General features: G+C 45.2%; 1 protein-coding gene across 1 annotated transcript in view; it reads right to left on the minus strand.

Annotated features, from left to right (window-relative positions):
• LOC311146336 (piezo-type mechanosensitive ion channel component 2-like) overlaps positions 1-17,195 on the minus strand; it is a gene marked incomplete at both ends in the record, with an annotated part of 102,644 nt that overhangs the window by 21,160 nt on the left and 64,289 nt on the right. The window contains 9 exons of the mRNA XM_084182819.1: positions 538-696; positions 1,156-1,370; positions 1,543-1,690; positions 1,810-1,942; positions 2,524-2,800; positions 3,285-3,467; positions 13,519-13,777; positions 16,210-16,364; positions 16,656-17,100. Of these exons, the coding sequence (XP_084038945.1) occupies positions 538-696; positions 1,156-1,370; positions 1,543-1,690; positions 1,810-1,942; positions 2,524-2,800; positions 3,285-3,467; positions 13,519-13,777; positions 16,210-16,364; positions 16,656-17,100 (1,974 nt within the window). The remainder of the gene's footprint in view (positions 1-537; positions 697-1,155; positions 1,371-1,542; positions 1,691-1,809; positions 1,943-2,523; positions 2,801-3,284; positions 3,468-13,518; positions 13,778-16,209; positions 16,365-16,655; positions 17,101-17,195) is intronic.

Genomic DNA, 17,195 nt, shown 5'->3' on the forward strand with positions numbered 1-17,195 from the left:
TTCAATGCTGCAGAATTTTTTTGTACCCTTCCCCAGATCTGTGCCTCGACACAATCCTGTCTCGGAGCTCTACGGACAATTCCTATGACCTCATGGCTTGGTATTTGCTCTGACATGTACTGTCAACTGTGGGACCTTATATAGACAAGTGTGTGCCTTTCCAAATCATGTCCAATCAATTGAATTTACCACAGGTGGAATCCAATCAAGTTGTAGAAACATTTCAAGGATGATCAATGGAAACAAGATGCACCTGAGCTCAATTTCGAGTCTCATAGCAAAGGGTCTGAATACTTATGGAAATAAGGTATTTCTGTTTTTTGTTTTTTTATACATTTGCAAAACGTTATCAAAATCTGTTTTCGCTTCGTCATTATGGGGTGTTGTGTGTAGATTGATGAGGAAATGTTTTTATTTAACTAATTTTAGAATAAGGCTGTAACGTAACGAAATGTGGAAAAAGTCAAGGGGTCTGAATACTTTCCGAATGCGCCGTATGCTGAATATCCTACTACTCCCTACCGTGTCCCAACTCACCCTTGAAACAGGAAGAGGTTGGCGTAGTCGTAGCTCTTGGTGAGGAAGTTACCCAGGACTCTGGTGGGGTAGCCACAGCGGATCTGATAGGCTGACAGCCCAAAGTAGATACACTTGATAAAGTAACACAGCTTGGCTACAGTGTTCTCATTGAAACGCCTGCAAAGTGGACAGAGGTACAAACCCTGTTAAACATGGTTACTATTGATAAACACAGTTACTAATGATAGATCCTTAATCGATCACGAGCCCCTACCCCCTAGGGACTCATGCAGATCTAAAAAAAACTAGATATGTTTACAAATTAACTAATTCAATCAATCAAATGAATTTATATCAGATGAATGAACTAATTAACACAGAAAGGAGATAATTATATTTCTCAGTGACTCCAGGCAGGATGAAGAACATCCTGAAATAGATTATGACACATTAGCATATAAAGCATTATACATGTGGTTATAATGCATCATGGGTATTTATAGGAAGTGTTAGGCAGGGTTGTTACCTCAGAAAGTCTGGGCAGGATGAAGAACATCCAGAAATGGATCCCATAACTAATTAACCAATTAACGAATCAACAAATGAACAAATGGACATCACTAGGTGAGTATTTACCTCTCAGAGAGTCCGGGGAGGATGAAGAACATCCAGAAGTGAATTCCGAACACCAGGACGACCTGGAAGATGATCTTCCCCAGCACTGTCTTCTTGAGGTACAGGGCCCGGTCCACCACCATGGTCCCAAACTGGATCAGCACCATCACCAGGAAGGCTCCGGGAACCTGGTCCTCCGACAGAGACGACGTGATGTCGGCTCCCGCTGAGTGTTTCTGAGAAGAAGAAGAAATAATTGATGCCACATTTTTAAATATGTGATCCATGTGGGAATTGAACCCATAACTCTGGTGTTGCGAAGACCACATGGTTACCAACTGAGCCACACAGGACCCTGCTGACTGTTTCTGACAGGATAATAAGATGATGTCAAATGTAAAGACATACCCCAAAAGCAGAAAACCCAAAGACGATGATGATGAAGTCGGCGGTGTCGGCCAGGAACATGAGGACATAGACGTCTATCACAGCGCTGTGCTCTGGGTGGACCAGGTTGGAGAAGAACCGACGGACAGGGAGGTAGACCTTCATGGTCCTGGAGAGAATACAAAACAAATGTAGGAGAATATTATGCTAGGTTATTTTATGACAAAGAGCCATTTAATAAATCAATAAATCAATCAACCACTCAATCAATCAGTCAACCAAGCCCACCTTTTGATAGTGAAGGTCTTGGCTTTGATCATCTGTTCTCTGAGTTTCTCCATGATCAGCTGTTTCTTAGTCTTCTGCTGCACTGACACCTCACTCCCGTCTCCACGGCTACTGTTCCTGGAGTTAGTGCTTCCTGGAGAAACCATGGCAACGCATGTCAACGAGCTAAAGGCTAGATGTAATGAGGTTACATCTCTAAATGTATTGAGCGAGGCCCTAACCCTATTGTAAAGTCAAGTAAAGTAAAGTAAAGTGGCTAATTTGCTAAGTAAAATAAGTAGCCAAGTAAAGTACAGTAAGTAGCCATATTAAAGCAAAGTACACTAAGTAGCCAAGTAAAGTACAGTGGGTAGACAAGTAAAATAAGTAGCCAAGTAAAGTACAGTAAGTAGCCAAATTAAAGCAAAGTACACTAAGTAGCCAAGCAAAGTACACTAAGTAGCCAAGTAAAGTACAGTAAGTAGACAAGTTAAGTAAGTAGCCAAGTACAGTACAGTATGTTCCCGTGTGGCTCAGTTGGTAGAGCATGGCACTTGCAACGCCAGGGTTGTGGGTTTGATTCCCACGGGGGGACCAGTACGAACAAATATGAAAACGTACGCACTCACTACTGTAAGTCGCTCTGGATAAGAGCGTCTGCTAAATCACTAAAATGTAAATATAAAATAGCCAAGTAAAGTAAATTATAGTTACTAGTAAAGTAAGTGTCCTTACCTCTCTTGGAGCGTAGAGAGTGGCTCGAGCGGTGGGAGTTATGAGACCCTCCACTGGAGCTCTCCCTTCTCTGGTAGGTCTGCTGCTGGAGGTAGTCCATGGAGGTGCCCGTGCCCAGGTTTATAGACCCGGGGGTCTGGGTGGAGCCCTTCCTCTCGCGGTAGGTGGAGGGGACGGGAATGGCCTCCCTCTCCTTCTCCGTCCTCTCGTCTTCCTTCGACTCACTGTCCTGGCGGAGGGTGTCCTTAAGGTTGTCTTCGTCCCAGAGACCATGACACTACGACGGGAGAGTGTAGAGGAGAGGTAGGGGTACCAATGGAGCATGAGACAAAACAATCGATCACATTGTATTACGATCTGAGACCAAGAGCTGTCAGTAATAACTTGATAATAACAAATCAGTTCTATCATATTGATCTTGATCCTAGATCAGTATGAACACTGGTACAATACGCTCCATTTGATCTTCTTCATTATGGTTCAACAAGTTAAAACTGGTCCTAGATCAGCGCTCCTTCTCTGAGACGCTTTAGGCACCGATCGCATATCTACCTTCAGGATGGACCTGTGGAAGAAGAGCGCTAGAAGCTGTATGAGGTCGTAGACAACGATCGTATATCTACCTTCAGGATGGACCTGTGGAAGAAGAGCGCTAGAAGCTGTATGAGGTCATAGACGACGTATCCATCTACCTTCAGGATGGACCTGTGGAAGAAGAGCGCTAGAAGCTGTATGAGGTCATAGACAACGTATCCATCTACCTTCAGGATGGACCTGTGGAAGAAGAGCGCTAGAAGCTGTATGAGGTCGTAGACGAGGTATCCATCTTTCTTCTCCACTCCGATGATGTTGGGAGGGTGGTAGGGTTTATTCCCATCCACCACTAGGTTCTGGTTGAAGGGAATGAAGCCAAACTGGCAGATGTACTTGATGACGATGGCGACCTAGATGAGAGAAGACATGAAACCCAACAATATTATAGATCCATTGAATTTCACGCCATGGCAACGCCACTCCCACGTCCCCATTTCACATTTTAGTCATTTAGCAGACCCTCTTATCCAGAGCGACTTACAGTTAGTGAGTGCATAATGTGTTGGTTTTTTTTCATACTGGCCCCCTGTGGGAATTGAACCCACAACCCTGCTGTTGCAAACTCCATGCTCTACCAACTGAGCTACACGGGACCGTGAGGGAAAGATCCAGAATCTCCTCATTGCCCCCCCCCAGCTAAATGTACCTACATTTAGCCTATTGGTTATATCAGAGGAAGGATCTCTATACCAGGCGGTGTCAGAGGAAGGACCTCTATACCAGGCGGTGTCAGAGGAAGGATCTCTATACCAGGCGGTGTCAGAGGAAGGATCTCTATACCAGGCAGTGTCAGAGGAAGGATCTCTATACCAGGCGGTGTCAGAGGAAGGATCTCTATACCAGGCGGTGTCAGAGGAAGGCCCTACAAATTGTCAAAGACTCCAGCCAACCTAGTCATAGAGTGTTCTCTCTGCTACCGCACGGCAAGCGGTACCAGAGCGCCAAGTCTAGGTCCAAAAGGCTTCTTAACAGCTTCTACCCCCCAAGCCATAAGACTCCTGAACAGCTATTCAAATGGCTACCCAGACTATTTACATTGTCCCCCCCCCCCCACCTCCTCTTTTACGCTGCTGCTACTCTCTGTTTATTATCTATGCATAGTCACTTTAACTATACCTACATACAGTGGGGAAAAAAAGTATTTAGTCAGCCACCAATTGTGCAAGTTCTCCCACTTAAAAAGATGAGAGAGGCCTGTAATTTTCATCATAGGTACACGTCAACTATGACAGACAAATTGAGAAAAAAAAATCCAGAAAATCCCATTGTAGGATTTTTAATGAATTTATTTGCAAATTATGGTGGAAAATAAGTATTTGGTCACCTACAAACAAGCAAGATTTCTGGCTCTCACAGACCTGTAACTTCTTCTTTAAGAGGCTCCTCTGTCCTCCACTCGTTACCTGTATTAATGGCACCTGTTTGAACTTGTTATCAGTATAAAAGACACCTGTCCACAACCTCAAACAGTCACACTCCAAACTCCACAATGGCCAAGACCAAAGAGCTGTCAAAGGACACCAGAAACAAAATTGTAGACTTGCACCAGGCTGGGAAGACTGAATCTGCAATAGGTAAGCAGCTTGGTTTGAAGAAATCAACTGTGGGAGCAATTATTAGGAAATGGAAGACATACAAGACCACTGATAATCTTCCTCTATCTGGGGCTCCACGCAAGATCTCACCCCGTGGGGTCAAAATGATCACAAGAACGGTGAGCAAAAATCCCAGAACCACATGGGGGGACCTAGTGAATGACCTGCAGAGAGCTGGGACCAAAGTAACAAAGCCTACCATCAGTAACACACTATGCCGCCAGGGACTCATATCGTGCAGTGCGAGACGTGTCCCCCTGCTTAAGCCAGTACATGTCCAGGCCCGTCTGAAGTGCATTTGGATGATCCAGAAGAGGATTGGGAGAATGTCATCTGGTCAGATGAAACCAAAATATAACTTTTTGGTAAAAACTCAACTCGTCATGTTTGGAGGACAAAGAATGCTGAGTTGCATCCAAAGAACACCATACCTACTGTGAAGCATGGGGGTGGAAACATCATGCTTTTGGGCTGTTTTTCTGCAAAGGGACCAGGACGACTGATCCGTGTAAAGGAAAGAATGAATGGGGCCATGTATGGTGAGATTTTGAGTGAAAACCTCCTTCCATCAGCAAGGGCATTGAAGATGAAACGTGGCTGGGTCTTTCAGCATGACAATGATCCCAAACACACCGCCCGGGCAACGAAGGAGTGGCTTCGTAAGAAGCATTTCAAGGTCCTGGAGTGGCCTAGCCAGTCTCCAGATCTCAACCCCATAGAAAATCTTTGGAGGGAGTTGAAAGTCTGTGTTGCCCAGCGACAGCCCCAAAACATCACTGCTCTAGAGGAGATCTGCATGGAGGAATGTGTGAAAACCTTGTGAAGACTTACAGAAAACGTTTGACCTGTGTCATTGCCAACAAAGGGTATATAACAAAGTATTGAGAAACTTTTGTTATTGACCAAATACTTATTTTCCACCATCATTTGCCAATAAATTCATTAAAAATCCTACAAAGTGATTTTCTGGATTTTTTTTTCTCATTTTGTCTGTCATAGTTGACGTGTACCTATGATGAAAATTACAGGCCTCTCTCATCTTTTTAAGTGGGAGAACTTGCACAATTGGTGGCTGACTAAATACTTTTTTTCCCCACTGTATACACTACCGGTCAAAGGTTTTAGAACACCTACTCATTCCAGGGTTTTTCTTTATTTCTACTATTTTCTACATTGTAGAATAATAGTGAAGACATCAAAACTGTGAAATAACACATATGGAATCATGTAGTAACCCCCAATAAAGTGTTAAACAAATCAAAATATATATTATATTTGAGATTCTTCAAATAGCCACCCTTTGCCTTGACGACAGCTTTGCACACAATGAGATCTCATTTTGCTCTGTGTGTTTTCCATTCCACATCTCCCTGTAGGCCTCTTGATGCTCCTCTTGGCTGCAACCCTTCAAATTTAGCCTGTGCACACAATTTTCTGAAAGTTATAGTAGGACACAATGTTTATTATTATTAGCAAAAAGTTCCAAAAACATGTTTTCACTTTTGTCATTTTGGGTTATTGTGTGTAGATGGGTGAGAGAGAAAAAAATATATTTGATCCATTTTAAATTAAGGCTGTAACACAAAATATGGAATGAGTCAAGGGGTATGAATACTTTCTGAAGGCGCTGTATGTGGAATTCCGGGTCTCCGGCAGCGTTCGGAACTGCTGATCTGCGGTCTAGAACGGCGAGTTAATCTCAGCCTATGCTGCCCTTCAGTCCCTTGACTTTTTGTCCCTGACGGAGACATGGATCACCCCAGAGAACACTGCTACTCCAGCGGCTCTTTCTTCATCTGACTATGTTTTCTCTCATAGTCCGAGAGCATCTGGTCGTCATGGTGATGGCACAGGGCTACTAATTTCTCCTAAGTGGAGATTTTCTATTTTCTCCATCTCTCACCTGTTCATCTCCTCATTTGAATTCCATGCTGTCACTGTCACTTGTCCACTCAAGCTTAACATTGTTGTCATCCAACGCCCACCAGGTGCCCTTAGAGAGTACCTCATTGAGCTTGACACCTTTATAAGCGAATTTTCTGACGATGGCTCACCCCTCTTCGTACTGGGCGACTTCAACCTCCCGACGTCTGCCTTCGACTAATTTCTTTCCAACTCTTTCTTTCCCCTCCTTGACTCTTTTGACCACACCCTTTCCCACTCACAAGGCAGGCGATACGCTTGACCTCATCTTTACTAGAGGCTGCTCGCCTACTAATCTCTCTGCAACCCCCCTCCAGGTCTCTGATCACTACTTTGTTTCCTTTTCTGTCTCCCACTGCTCCAACCCTAGCCACTCAGCCCCTACCCAGATGGTCATGCGCCACTACTCTCTCCTCTTCTATCCTATCATCTCTCCCTTCTGCTAAATCCTTCTCCCTCCTGTCTCCTGATTCTGCCTCTTTCGACCCTACTATCCTCCCTTTCTGCATCCTATGACATTCACTGTCCCCTTTCCTCCCGGGCGGCTCGGCCCTCCCCCCTGTACCGTGGCTGAGTTACTCATTGCGAGCTTTCAGAACAGGGCTGTGGGCAACTGAGCAAAAATAGAGGAAAACTAAACTTTCTGGAGGACTTTCACTCCCTCCTCTCTACCTTTGTTAGATTAATTTGTATTTTAAGAATAATGACTAAAGGATTTCACCCCAAATACAGTATAAATGTTAGAATTATCATGTAGTGTCAACCCACTAACAGAGGGGGCGGTACTAAACATTCAAGGGTGAAGGGGAAGGCGGAAACTGTTTAGAAAAGCCACCTAAAGGTGGGAGGAGCAAAGTGCCTTTGTTTGTCAGGAGGTATAAAACAGTAATGCATGTGTTTTTAGCGCCAGAGCTCTCCATGAATAAAAATACAGATAATACTTGTGGGTTGTGGACCTTGAATCATTGATGATTAAAACCAGAGCCTTACAACCTCTGGTAATGATTCAAGCTTAGGTTGAATTAGAGATAGAAATTCACATAACAACCTTCTCTTCCTCTGTATCTGCTGCTAAAGCCACTTTCTATCACTCTAAATTTCAAGCTTCTGCCCCTAACCCTAGAAAACTATTATCCACATTCTCCTCCCTCCTTAATCCCCCCCCCCCCCCCCCCTCCCCCTCTGCGGACGACTTTGTCAACCACTTTGAAAAATTGGTTGATGACATCCACTCCTCATTCACTCAGCCTATTGAGTCCACTGGTCTCGCTCACACAGAACTACCCTACGCCTTGACCTCTCCTCTCCCCTCTCTCTTCAGATGACATCCTGCGACTAGTGAGGTCTGGCCGTCCGACAACCTGCCCGCTCGACCCCATCCCCTCCTCCCTTCTTCAGACCATCTCTGGAGACCTTCTATTCCTCACTTCCCTTATTCCTGACCACGACCATCTGATGTCAAAATCTACAGACCGGTATCGCTTATTTCTTTTCTTTCCATAACACACATGACCAACACTCTCTTGCTATCTCTCTCAGAACGATCTTCTTGAGCCTAACCAGTCAGGCTTCAAGATGGGTCACTCAACCGAGACTGCTCTTCTCTGTGTCACGGAGGCTCTCCTCACTGCCAAAGCTGATTCGCTCTCCTTTGTCCTCATCCTCCTAGATCTATCCGCTGCCTTTCGACACCGTGAACCATCAGATCCTCCTCTCCACCCTCTCAGGGCTGGGCGTCTCAGGTTCTGCGCACTCTTGGATTGCATCCTACCTGGCAGGCCGCTCCTACCAGGTGATGTGGAGAGGATCTGTGTCTGCACCACATACTCTCACTACTGGTGTCCCCCAGGGCTCGGTTCTAGGCCCTCTCCTCTTCTCTCTATACACTAAAGTCACTCTGCTCTGTCATATCATCACATGGTCTCTCCTATCATTGCTATGCGGACGACACTCAACTACTTTTCTCCTTCCCCCCTTCTGACACCCAGGTGGTGAGACGCATCTCTGCGTGCCTGGCAGATATCTCAGCTTGGATGTCAGCCCAGCACCTCATGCTCAACCTCGACAAGACGGAACTGCTCTTCCTCCCGGGGAAGGCCTGCCCTCTTCAAGACCTCTCCATCACGGTTGACAACGCCACGGTGTCCCCCTCCAAGAGTGCAAAGAACCTTGGGGAGATCCTGGACAACACCCTGTCGTTCTCTGCAAACATCAAAGCAGTGACCCGCTCCTGCAGGTTCATGCTCTACAACATCTGTAGAGTACGACCCTACCTCACACAGGAAGCGGCGCAGGTCCTAATCCAGGCACTTGTCCTCTCCCGTCTGGACCACTGTAACTCTCTGTTGGCTGGGCTCCTCGCTTGTGCCATCAAACCCCTGCAACTTATCCAGAACACTGCAGCCCGCCTGGTGTTCAACCTTCCCAAGTTCTCCCATGTCACCCCACTCCTCCACACACTCCACTGGCTTCCAGCCGAAGCTCGCATCCACTACAAAACCATGGTACTTACCTACGGAGCAGCAAGAGGAACCGACCCTCCTTACCTTCAGGCTCTGCTCAAACCCTACACCCTAATTTGAGTACTCTGTTCTACGACCTCTGGTATCTTGGCCCACCCACCCCTACGGGAGGGCAGCTCCTGCTCAGCCCAGTCCAAGCTCTTCTCTGTCCTGGCACCCCAATTGTGGAACCAGTTTCCCCCTGAAGCTAGGACAGCAGAGTCCCTGCCCATCTTCCGAAAACATCTGAAATCCTACCTCTTCAAAGAGTATCTTAAATAATCCCACAGCAACCCCCCCACCCCACCCAAAGAAAGCCTTTTGTGAACTAACACTCGCACTTGACTTTTTCCCCCCTTACTAGCTCTGACTTTGCCAATAGCTACTTTATTGAGGAAAAATGTACTTACTATGACTGAGATATGTGGTTGTGTCACTGCAACTTTAAAGGTACTAAATTATGTTACCACTGCCCTTGATTCTAAGCAACGTTGTGCTGCTATTTTTAAGCCTTTGATACGGCAGACCATTCCATTCTTGTGGGTCGGCTAAGGAGTATTGGTGTCTCTGAGGGGTCTTTGGTCTGGTTTGCTAACTACCTCTCTCAAAGAGTGCAGTGTATAAAGTCAGAACATCTGCTGTCTCAGCCACTGCCTGTCACCAAGGCTCCATCCTAGGCCCCACGCTCTTCTCAATTTACATCAACAACATAGCTCAGGCAGTAGGAAGCTCTCTCATCCATTTATATGCAGATGATACAGTCTTATACTCAGCTGGCCCCTCCCCGGATTTCGTGTTGAACGCTCTACAACAAAGCTTTCTTAGTGTCCAACAAGCTTTCTCTGCCCTTAACCCTTGTTCTGAACACCTCCAAAACAAAGGTCATATGGTTCCGTAAGAAGACTGCCCCCCCCCGTCCGGTACACTGTCCTCTCAGCATATATCCAAGCTGCAGGCTAAGGTTAAATCTAGACTTGGTTTCCTCTATCGTAATCGCTCCTCTTTCACCCCAGCTGCCAAACTAACCCTGATTCAGATGACCATCCTACCCATGCTAGATTACGGAGACGTAATTTATAGATTGGCAGGTAAGGGTGCTCTCGAGCGGCTAGATATTCTTTACCGTTCGGCCATCAGATTTGCCACCAATGCTCCTTATAGGACACATCACTGAACTCTAAACTCCTCTGTAAACGGGTCATCTCTGTACACCCGGTGCAAACCCACTGGTTGATGTTTATTCATAAAACCCTCTTAGGCCTCACTCCCCCTATCTGAGATACCTACTGCAACCCTCATCCTCCACATACAACACCCGTTCTGCCAGTCACATTCTGTTAAAGGTCCCCAAAGCACACACAACCCTGGGTCGCTCCTCTTTTCAGTTCGCTGCAGCTGGCGAACTGGAAGGAGCTGCAAAAAACACAGGACAGTTTGATCTCCATCTCTACATTCATAGACTCAAAGAGACTCATAGACTCAATCATGGACTCTCTTACTGAAACTTGTGGCTGCTTCGCGTGACGTATCGTTGTCTCTTTGCCATTCATGTCTGTTGTCTGTGCCTAACAATGTTTGTACCATGTTTGTGCTGCTACCATGTTGTGTTGCTACCATGTTGTGTTGCTACCATGTTGTTGTCATGTTGTGTTGCTACCATGCTGTGTTGTCATGTGTTGCTGCCATGCTGTGATGTTGTCTTAGGTCTCTCTTTATGTAGTGTTGTGGTGTCTCTCTTGTCGTGATGCGTGTTTTGACCAAACATTTTTATTTATTTATCCCAGCCCCCGTCCCCGCAAAAGGCCTTTTGCCTCTTGGTAGGCCGTTATTGTAAATAAGAATTTGTTCTTAATTGACTTGCCTAGTTAAATAAAGGTACAAATAAGAGAAAACGCTTCAGATGAATGAACTGACTGTTCTTCAGATTAATCACTGACTGTTCTTCAGATTAATCACTGACTGTTCTTCAGATTAATCACTGACTGTTCTTCAGATTACTGACTGACTGTTCTTCAGATGAATGACTGACTGTTCTTCAGATTACTGACTGACTGTTCTTCTTCAGATGATGAACTGACTGTTCTTCAGATGAATGAACTGACTGTTCTTCAGATGATGAACTGACTGTTCTTCAGATGAATGAACTGACTGTTCTTCAGATTAATCACTGACTGTTCTTCAGATTAATCACTGACTGTTCTTCAGATTACTGACTGACTGTTCTTCAGATGAATGACTGACTGTTCTTCAGATGATGAACTGACTGTTCTTCAGATGAATGAACTGACTGTTCTTCAGATGAATGAACTGAATGTTCTTCAGATGAATGGACTGACTGTTCTTCAGATTACTGACTGACTCTTCTTCAGATAAATGAACTGACTGTTCTTCAGATTAATCACTGACTGTTCTTCAGATGAATGAACTGACTGTTCTTCAGATTAATCACTGACTGTTCTTCAGATTAATCACTGACTGTTCTTCAGATTACTGACTGACTGTTCTTCAGATGAATGACTGACTGTTCTTCAGATGAATGAACTGACTGTTCTTCAGATGATGAACTGACTGTTCTTCAGATGAATGAACTGACTGTTCTTCAGATGAATGAACTGACTGCTCTTCAGATGAATGGACTGACTGTTCTTCAGATTACTGACTGACTGTTCTTCAGATAAATGAACTGACTGTTCTTCAGATTAATGACTGACTGTTCTTCAGATTAATGAACTGACTGTTCTTCAGATGAATGAACTGACTGTTCTTCAGATGAATGAACTGACTGTTCTTCAGATGAATGGACTGACTGTTCTTCAGATTACTGACTGACTGTTCTTCAGATAAATGAACTGACTGTTCTTCAGATTAATGACTGACTGTTCTTCAGATGAATGAACTGACTGTTCTTCAGATGAATGAACTGACTGTTCTTCAGATGAATGAACTGACTGTTCTTCAGATGAATGAACTGACTGTTCTTCAGATTACTGACTGACTGTTCTTCAGATTAATGACTGACTGTTCTTCAGATGAATGAACTGACTGTTCTTCAGATTACTGACTGACTGTTCTTCAGATTACTGACTGACTGTTCTTCAGATTACTGACTGACTGTTCTTCAGATTAATGACTGACTGTTCTTCAGATTACTGACTGACTGTTCTTCAGATTAATGACTGACTGTTCTTCAGATTACTGACTGACTGTTCTTCAGATTAATGACTGACTGTTCTTCAGATTAATGACTGACTGTTCTTCAGATGAATGAACTGACTGTTCTTCAGATGAATGACTGACTGTTCTTCAAATGAATGAACTGACTGTTCTTCAGATGAATGACTGACTGTTCTTCAGATGAATGAACTGACTGTTCTTCAGATGAATGACTGACTGTTCTTCAGATTAATGCAAAACTGTAAATCGCTCTGAATAAGAGCGTCTGCTGAATGACTAAAATGTAAAATGTAAATAGTCACCACAAATATTGTATTTCTCTTCAGGGGCATCCTTAGAGATGAGTATCATGATTGTTTTGTTAATTTAGAGACACTCATTGTGTAGGGTCATAGACAGGATTAACACGGTGCACAGACAATACATATTCAACTAAAGAATTGTAAAGTAAACTATCATAGAAAGTACCTGCATGTAAATTATATTAAGTTAATGCCATCCCATACGCCAGTGTACAATGGCGGTCTTTCAAAACCTCTAGCTCGGCCGTGGGACCTGTCTGTCACAGACTATAGCAGTGTCATGTGTTTACTGGGCAGTAGCTCTGTGTAGCGTATAGCAGTATACATTATTATCTAGCCTGAGTCCCAAATGGTACCCTATTCCCTATATAGTGCACTACTTTAGACCAGAGAATGGCACCCTATTCCCTATATAGTGCCCTACTTTAGACCAGAGAATGGCACCCTATTCCCTATATAGTGCACTACTTTAGACCAGAGAATGGCACCCTATTCCCTATATAGTGCACTACTTTAGACCAGAGAATGGCACCCTAGTCCTTATATAGTGCACTACTTTAGACCAGAGAATGGCACCCTATTCCCTATATAGTGCACTACTTTAGACCAGAGAATGGCACCCTATTCCCTATATAGTGCACTACTTTAGACCAGAGAATGGCACCCTATTCCCTATATAGTGCACTACTTTAGACCAGAGAATGGCACCCTATTCCCTATATAGTGCACTACTTTAGACCAGAGAATGGCACCCTATTCCCTATATAGTGCACTACATTAGACCAGAGAATGGCACCCTAGTCCTTATATAGTGCACTACTTTTGACCAGAGCCCTATGCGCCCTGGCTAAAAGTAGTGCACTAACTAGAGAATAGGGTACTGTTTGGGACGCAGTGCTCCGTTACCTCGGTGTAAACGATGGCGGTCATCCAGAACCTCTTACTGGGTCTGGGCACCGACAGCATGGCCCAGAGGAAGATGAGGATGGGGAGGACCAGGGTGATGCAGGAGGCTGACAGCATGTTGTTGAGGATGATGACCAGGTAACACACCGTCTCAGAGTGGGCCACCAGCATGTTGTACAGGGCGTAGACCAACTGGAACGCCAGTGGCTGGCCCGCGTAGAACCGGTCGGACCGCTCCAACTCCTCATTATGGAACATCCTGATGGAGGGGGGTGGGGGGGGGGGCGGGGGATATTAGCTAAAGAGTTAAAAGATCCGGCGACCAAGCTAGGATGGAGGTGTGAATGTTTCCTATTAGAATCATGGACCCTAAGGTTTTGCGTGGGAAGTAATTGAATTAAATTTGATAACAAATGAAGCATAATTTCAGGTAGTCATGTGTTCCACCATCCTCTATAGCGGTGGTTTTCAACCGCGGTGTCGCAGCACACTGTTGTGCTTTGAGGAAAGTCTCAGGCCGCAAAACCTTTCCTAATCTTGAAAAAATAAATAAAAAAATAATGAACACTCACTTATAAAATGTGACCCTGTGGAATGCACATGGACTGTTGACTTGGGAGCACTAGTGGTGGTCAGATAAAACATTAAAATGTCACATGGTTCCGTCTGTGTGGTTGTTAAACAGTCCAGTGTGCTCAGACCGTTGTTACGTTAGTATCATTTGAGGAGCGCGCAACACAAGCAAAGTAATTAGTATCATTTGAGGAGCGCGCAACACAAGCAAAGTAATTAGTATCATTTGAGGAGCGCGCATCACAAGCAAAATAATTAGTATCATTTGAGGAGCGCGCATCACAAGCAAAATAATTAGTATCATTTGAGGAGCGCGCATCACAAGCAAAATAATTACTATCATTTGAGGAGCGCGCATCACAAGCAAAATAATTAGTATCATTTGAGGAGCGCGCATCACAAGCAAAATAATTAGTATCATTTGAGGAGCGCGCAACACAAGCAAAATAATTTGTATCATTTGAGGAGCGCGCATCACAAGCAAAATAATTAGTATCATTTGAGGAGCGCGCAACACAAGCAAAATAATTAGTATCATTTGAGGAGCGCGCAACACAAGCAAAGTAATTAGTATCATTTCACTTCCCCTGTGAGAACTGTTAGCACAAGCAAGTCTGATGAGGCTTAGCTGGACCACAGCCTCTGCTATAGAAACAAACGGAGGTTTGTGTCTGTGGTTACATGTTTAAAATGCAGAAAACCACTCGTCTCTAGCCCAAACTGTTCAAAATGAAAGACCTATATTACCAGAGCTATAAAAAAAATACACTAAAGTATGTGGACACCCCTTCAAATGAGTGGATTCGGCAATTTCAGCTACACCCATGCTGACAGGTGTATAAAATCGAGCACACAGCCATGCAATCTCCATAGACAAACATTGGCAGTAGAATGGCCTTACTGAAGAGCTCAGTGTCTTTCAAGCTGAAGCGTGTAGTGCGTAAAAATCGTCTGTCCTCGGTTGCAACACTCACTACCGAGTTCCAAACTGCCTCTGGAAGCAACGTCAGCACAGGAACTGCTCGTCGGGAGCTTCATGAAATGGGTTTCCATGGCCGAGCAGCCGCACACAAGCAATGCCAAGCTTTGGCTGGAGTGGTATAAAGCTTGCCGCCATTGGACTCTGGAGCAGTGGAAACGTGTTCTCTGGAGTGATGAATCACGATTCATCATCTGGCAGTCCGACGGTCAAATCTGGGTTTGGCAGATGCCAGGAGAACTCTACCTGCCCCAATGCATAGTGCCAACTGTAAAGTTTGATGGAGGAGGAATAATGGTCTGGGGCTGTTTTTCATGGTTTGGGCTAGGCCCCTTAGTTCCAGTGAAGGGAAATCTTAACGCTACAGCATACAATGACATTCTAGACGATTCTGTGCTTCCAACTTTGTGGCAACAGTTTGGGGAAGGCCCTTTCCTGTTTCAGAATGACAATGCCCCTGTGCACAAAGCGAGGTTCATACAGAAATGGTTTGTCGAGATAGGTGTGGAAGAACTTGACTGGCCTGCACAGAGCCCTGACCTCAACCCCATCGAACACCTTTGGGATGAATTGGAACGCCGACTGCGAGCCAGGCCTAATCGCTCAACATCAGTGCCCGACCTCACTAATGCTCTTGTGGCTGAATGGAAGCAAGTCCCCGCAGCAATGTTCCAACATCTAGTGGAAAGCCTTCTCAGAAGAGTGGAGGCTGTTATAGCAGCAAAGGGGGGGGACCAACTCCATATTAATGCCCATGATTTCGGAATTAGATGTTTGACGAACCGGTGTCCACATACTTTTGGCCACGTTGTGTATTTTTTTTGTGCAGATTTGTGGGAGGCTCTTAAAGTGGAAATGAGTCATTATGAGTAAGGAACTATGACAATAGTTCAAATAAACCCAATTTAATCTTTGTCACAGAAAATAGATGATTTGCAGTATGGATCAGATGAGATGGAAGTCATTACCACTAACTAAATTAATAGGGACATTTTAGATGTGCTGCAAAATGTTTTAATCAAATCAAGGTGTGCCACAGTTCAAAAAATGGTTGGCAAGTACTGTCCTATTGTACTCAATTCCACTGTATAGACGAGTTCTATTTTATCTAGAATAGACAGTGTGTCTTATCCACTTACTTGTTGAGCAGCAGCTCGCTGGCGGTGAGTTCAGAGGTCAGTGAGGGCAGCAGGGGATCGTCCAGATAGTCTGACCGGCTGGTGTCAGGGGTCATCACCATCATCCTCTCATCATCATCATCATCAGTCACCTCCAGACGGTCGAAGCTCACCGCCTTAATAACAAAATAATAATAATAATATATTTAGTTTACACTTTTCATTATACTACAAATCACCAAGTGCTGCTGTGTGAGCAATCAAATTATAAATCAATCAATCAAATGTATTTTTTATAAAAGCCGTTTTAACATCAGCAGTTGTCACAAAGTGCTTTGCAGTAACCCGGCCCGACCCCAAAAAGCAAGCAAAGCAGAAGTGAAAGCAGTGGCCAGGAAAAACTCCCTAGAAGGAAGAATCCTAGAACGGAACCCGGCTCAGTGTGACAAGGGACATAGACAACCAACCTTGCTGTAGCTGGGAGACACGTCAGCGTCCGAGGTGTTTGGGGCGTCCGAGGTGTTTGGGGCGTACAGCTGACCCGCCCAGTCCCACTCCTCTGTGTTCAGGTACTCCTGCCGGACACCCCCATCGTCACTGTCAGTGGTACAGTCCTGGGACCCTGGTGGAAGGGACAGGAGTGTCGAGGTTGGACCGTCTACCCTGAAGGAGGGGCCCTCCCCTGGGCCTGGAGACCCCCATGGATCCCCCTGGCCCTGGTCCCTCTCCTCCTCCGTGGTCTCTCCACCACCCCTCCACCAGGGGGTACCCTCAGCCCCCTCTGCCTCCGGATGTGGGGGTCCCCAGGGTCCGTGCTGCCTGTCCTCCCCCTGGTCCTGTTCGTCCTCCACCTCCTCGATGGTGTCAGTGGTGCCCTGCCGTGAGTAGAGAGTGATGCACTGAGTCGCCTCGCTGTGGGGGACAGACAGACAGACAAACAACAGACAGACAAACACTAAGTATTCACAAAGTTACTGGTTACTGTCGATGCGCAGTACTGTATTCAC

Source organism: Coregonus lavaretus (assembly GCF_964263955.1).
Source record: "Coregonus lavaretus genome assembly, chromosome: 19".
Lineage (NCBI taxonomy): Eukaryota > Metazoa > Chordata > Actinopteri > Salmoniformes > Salmonidae > Coregonus > Coregonus lavaretus.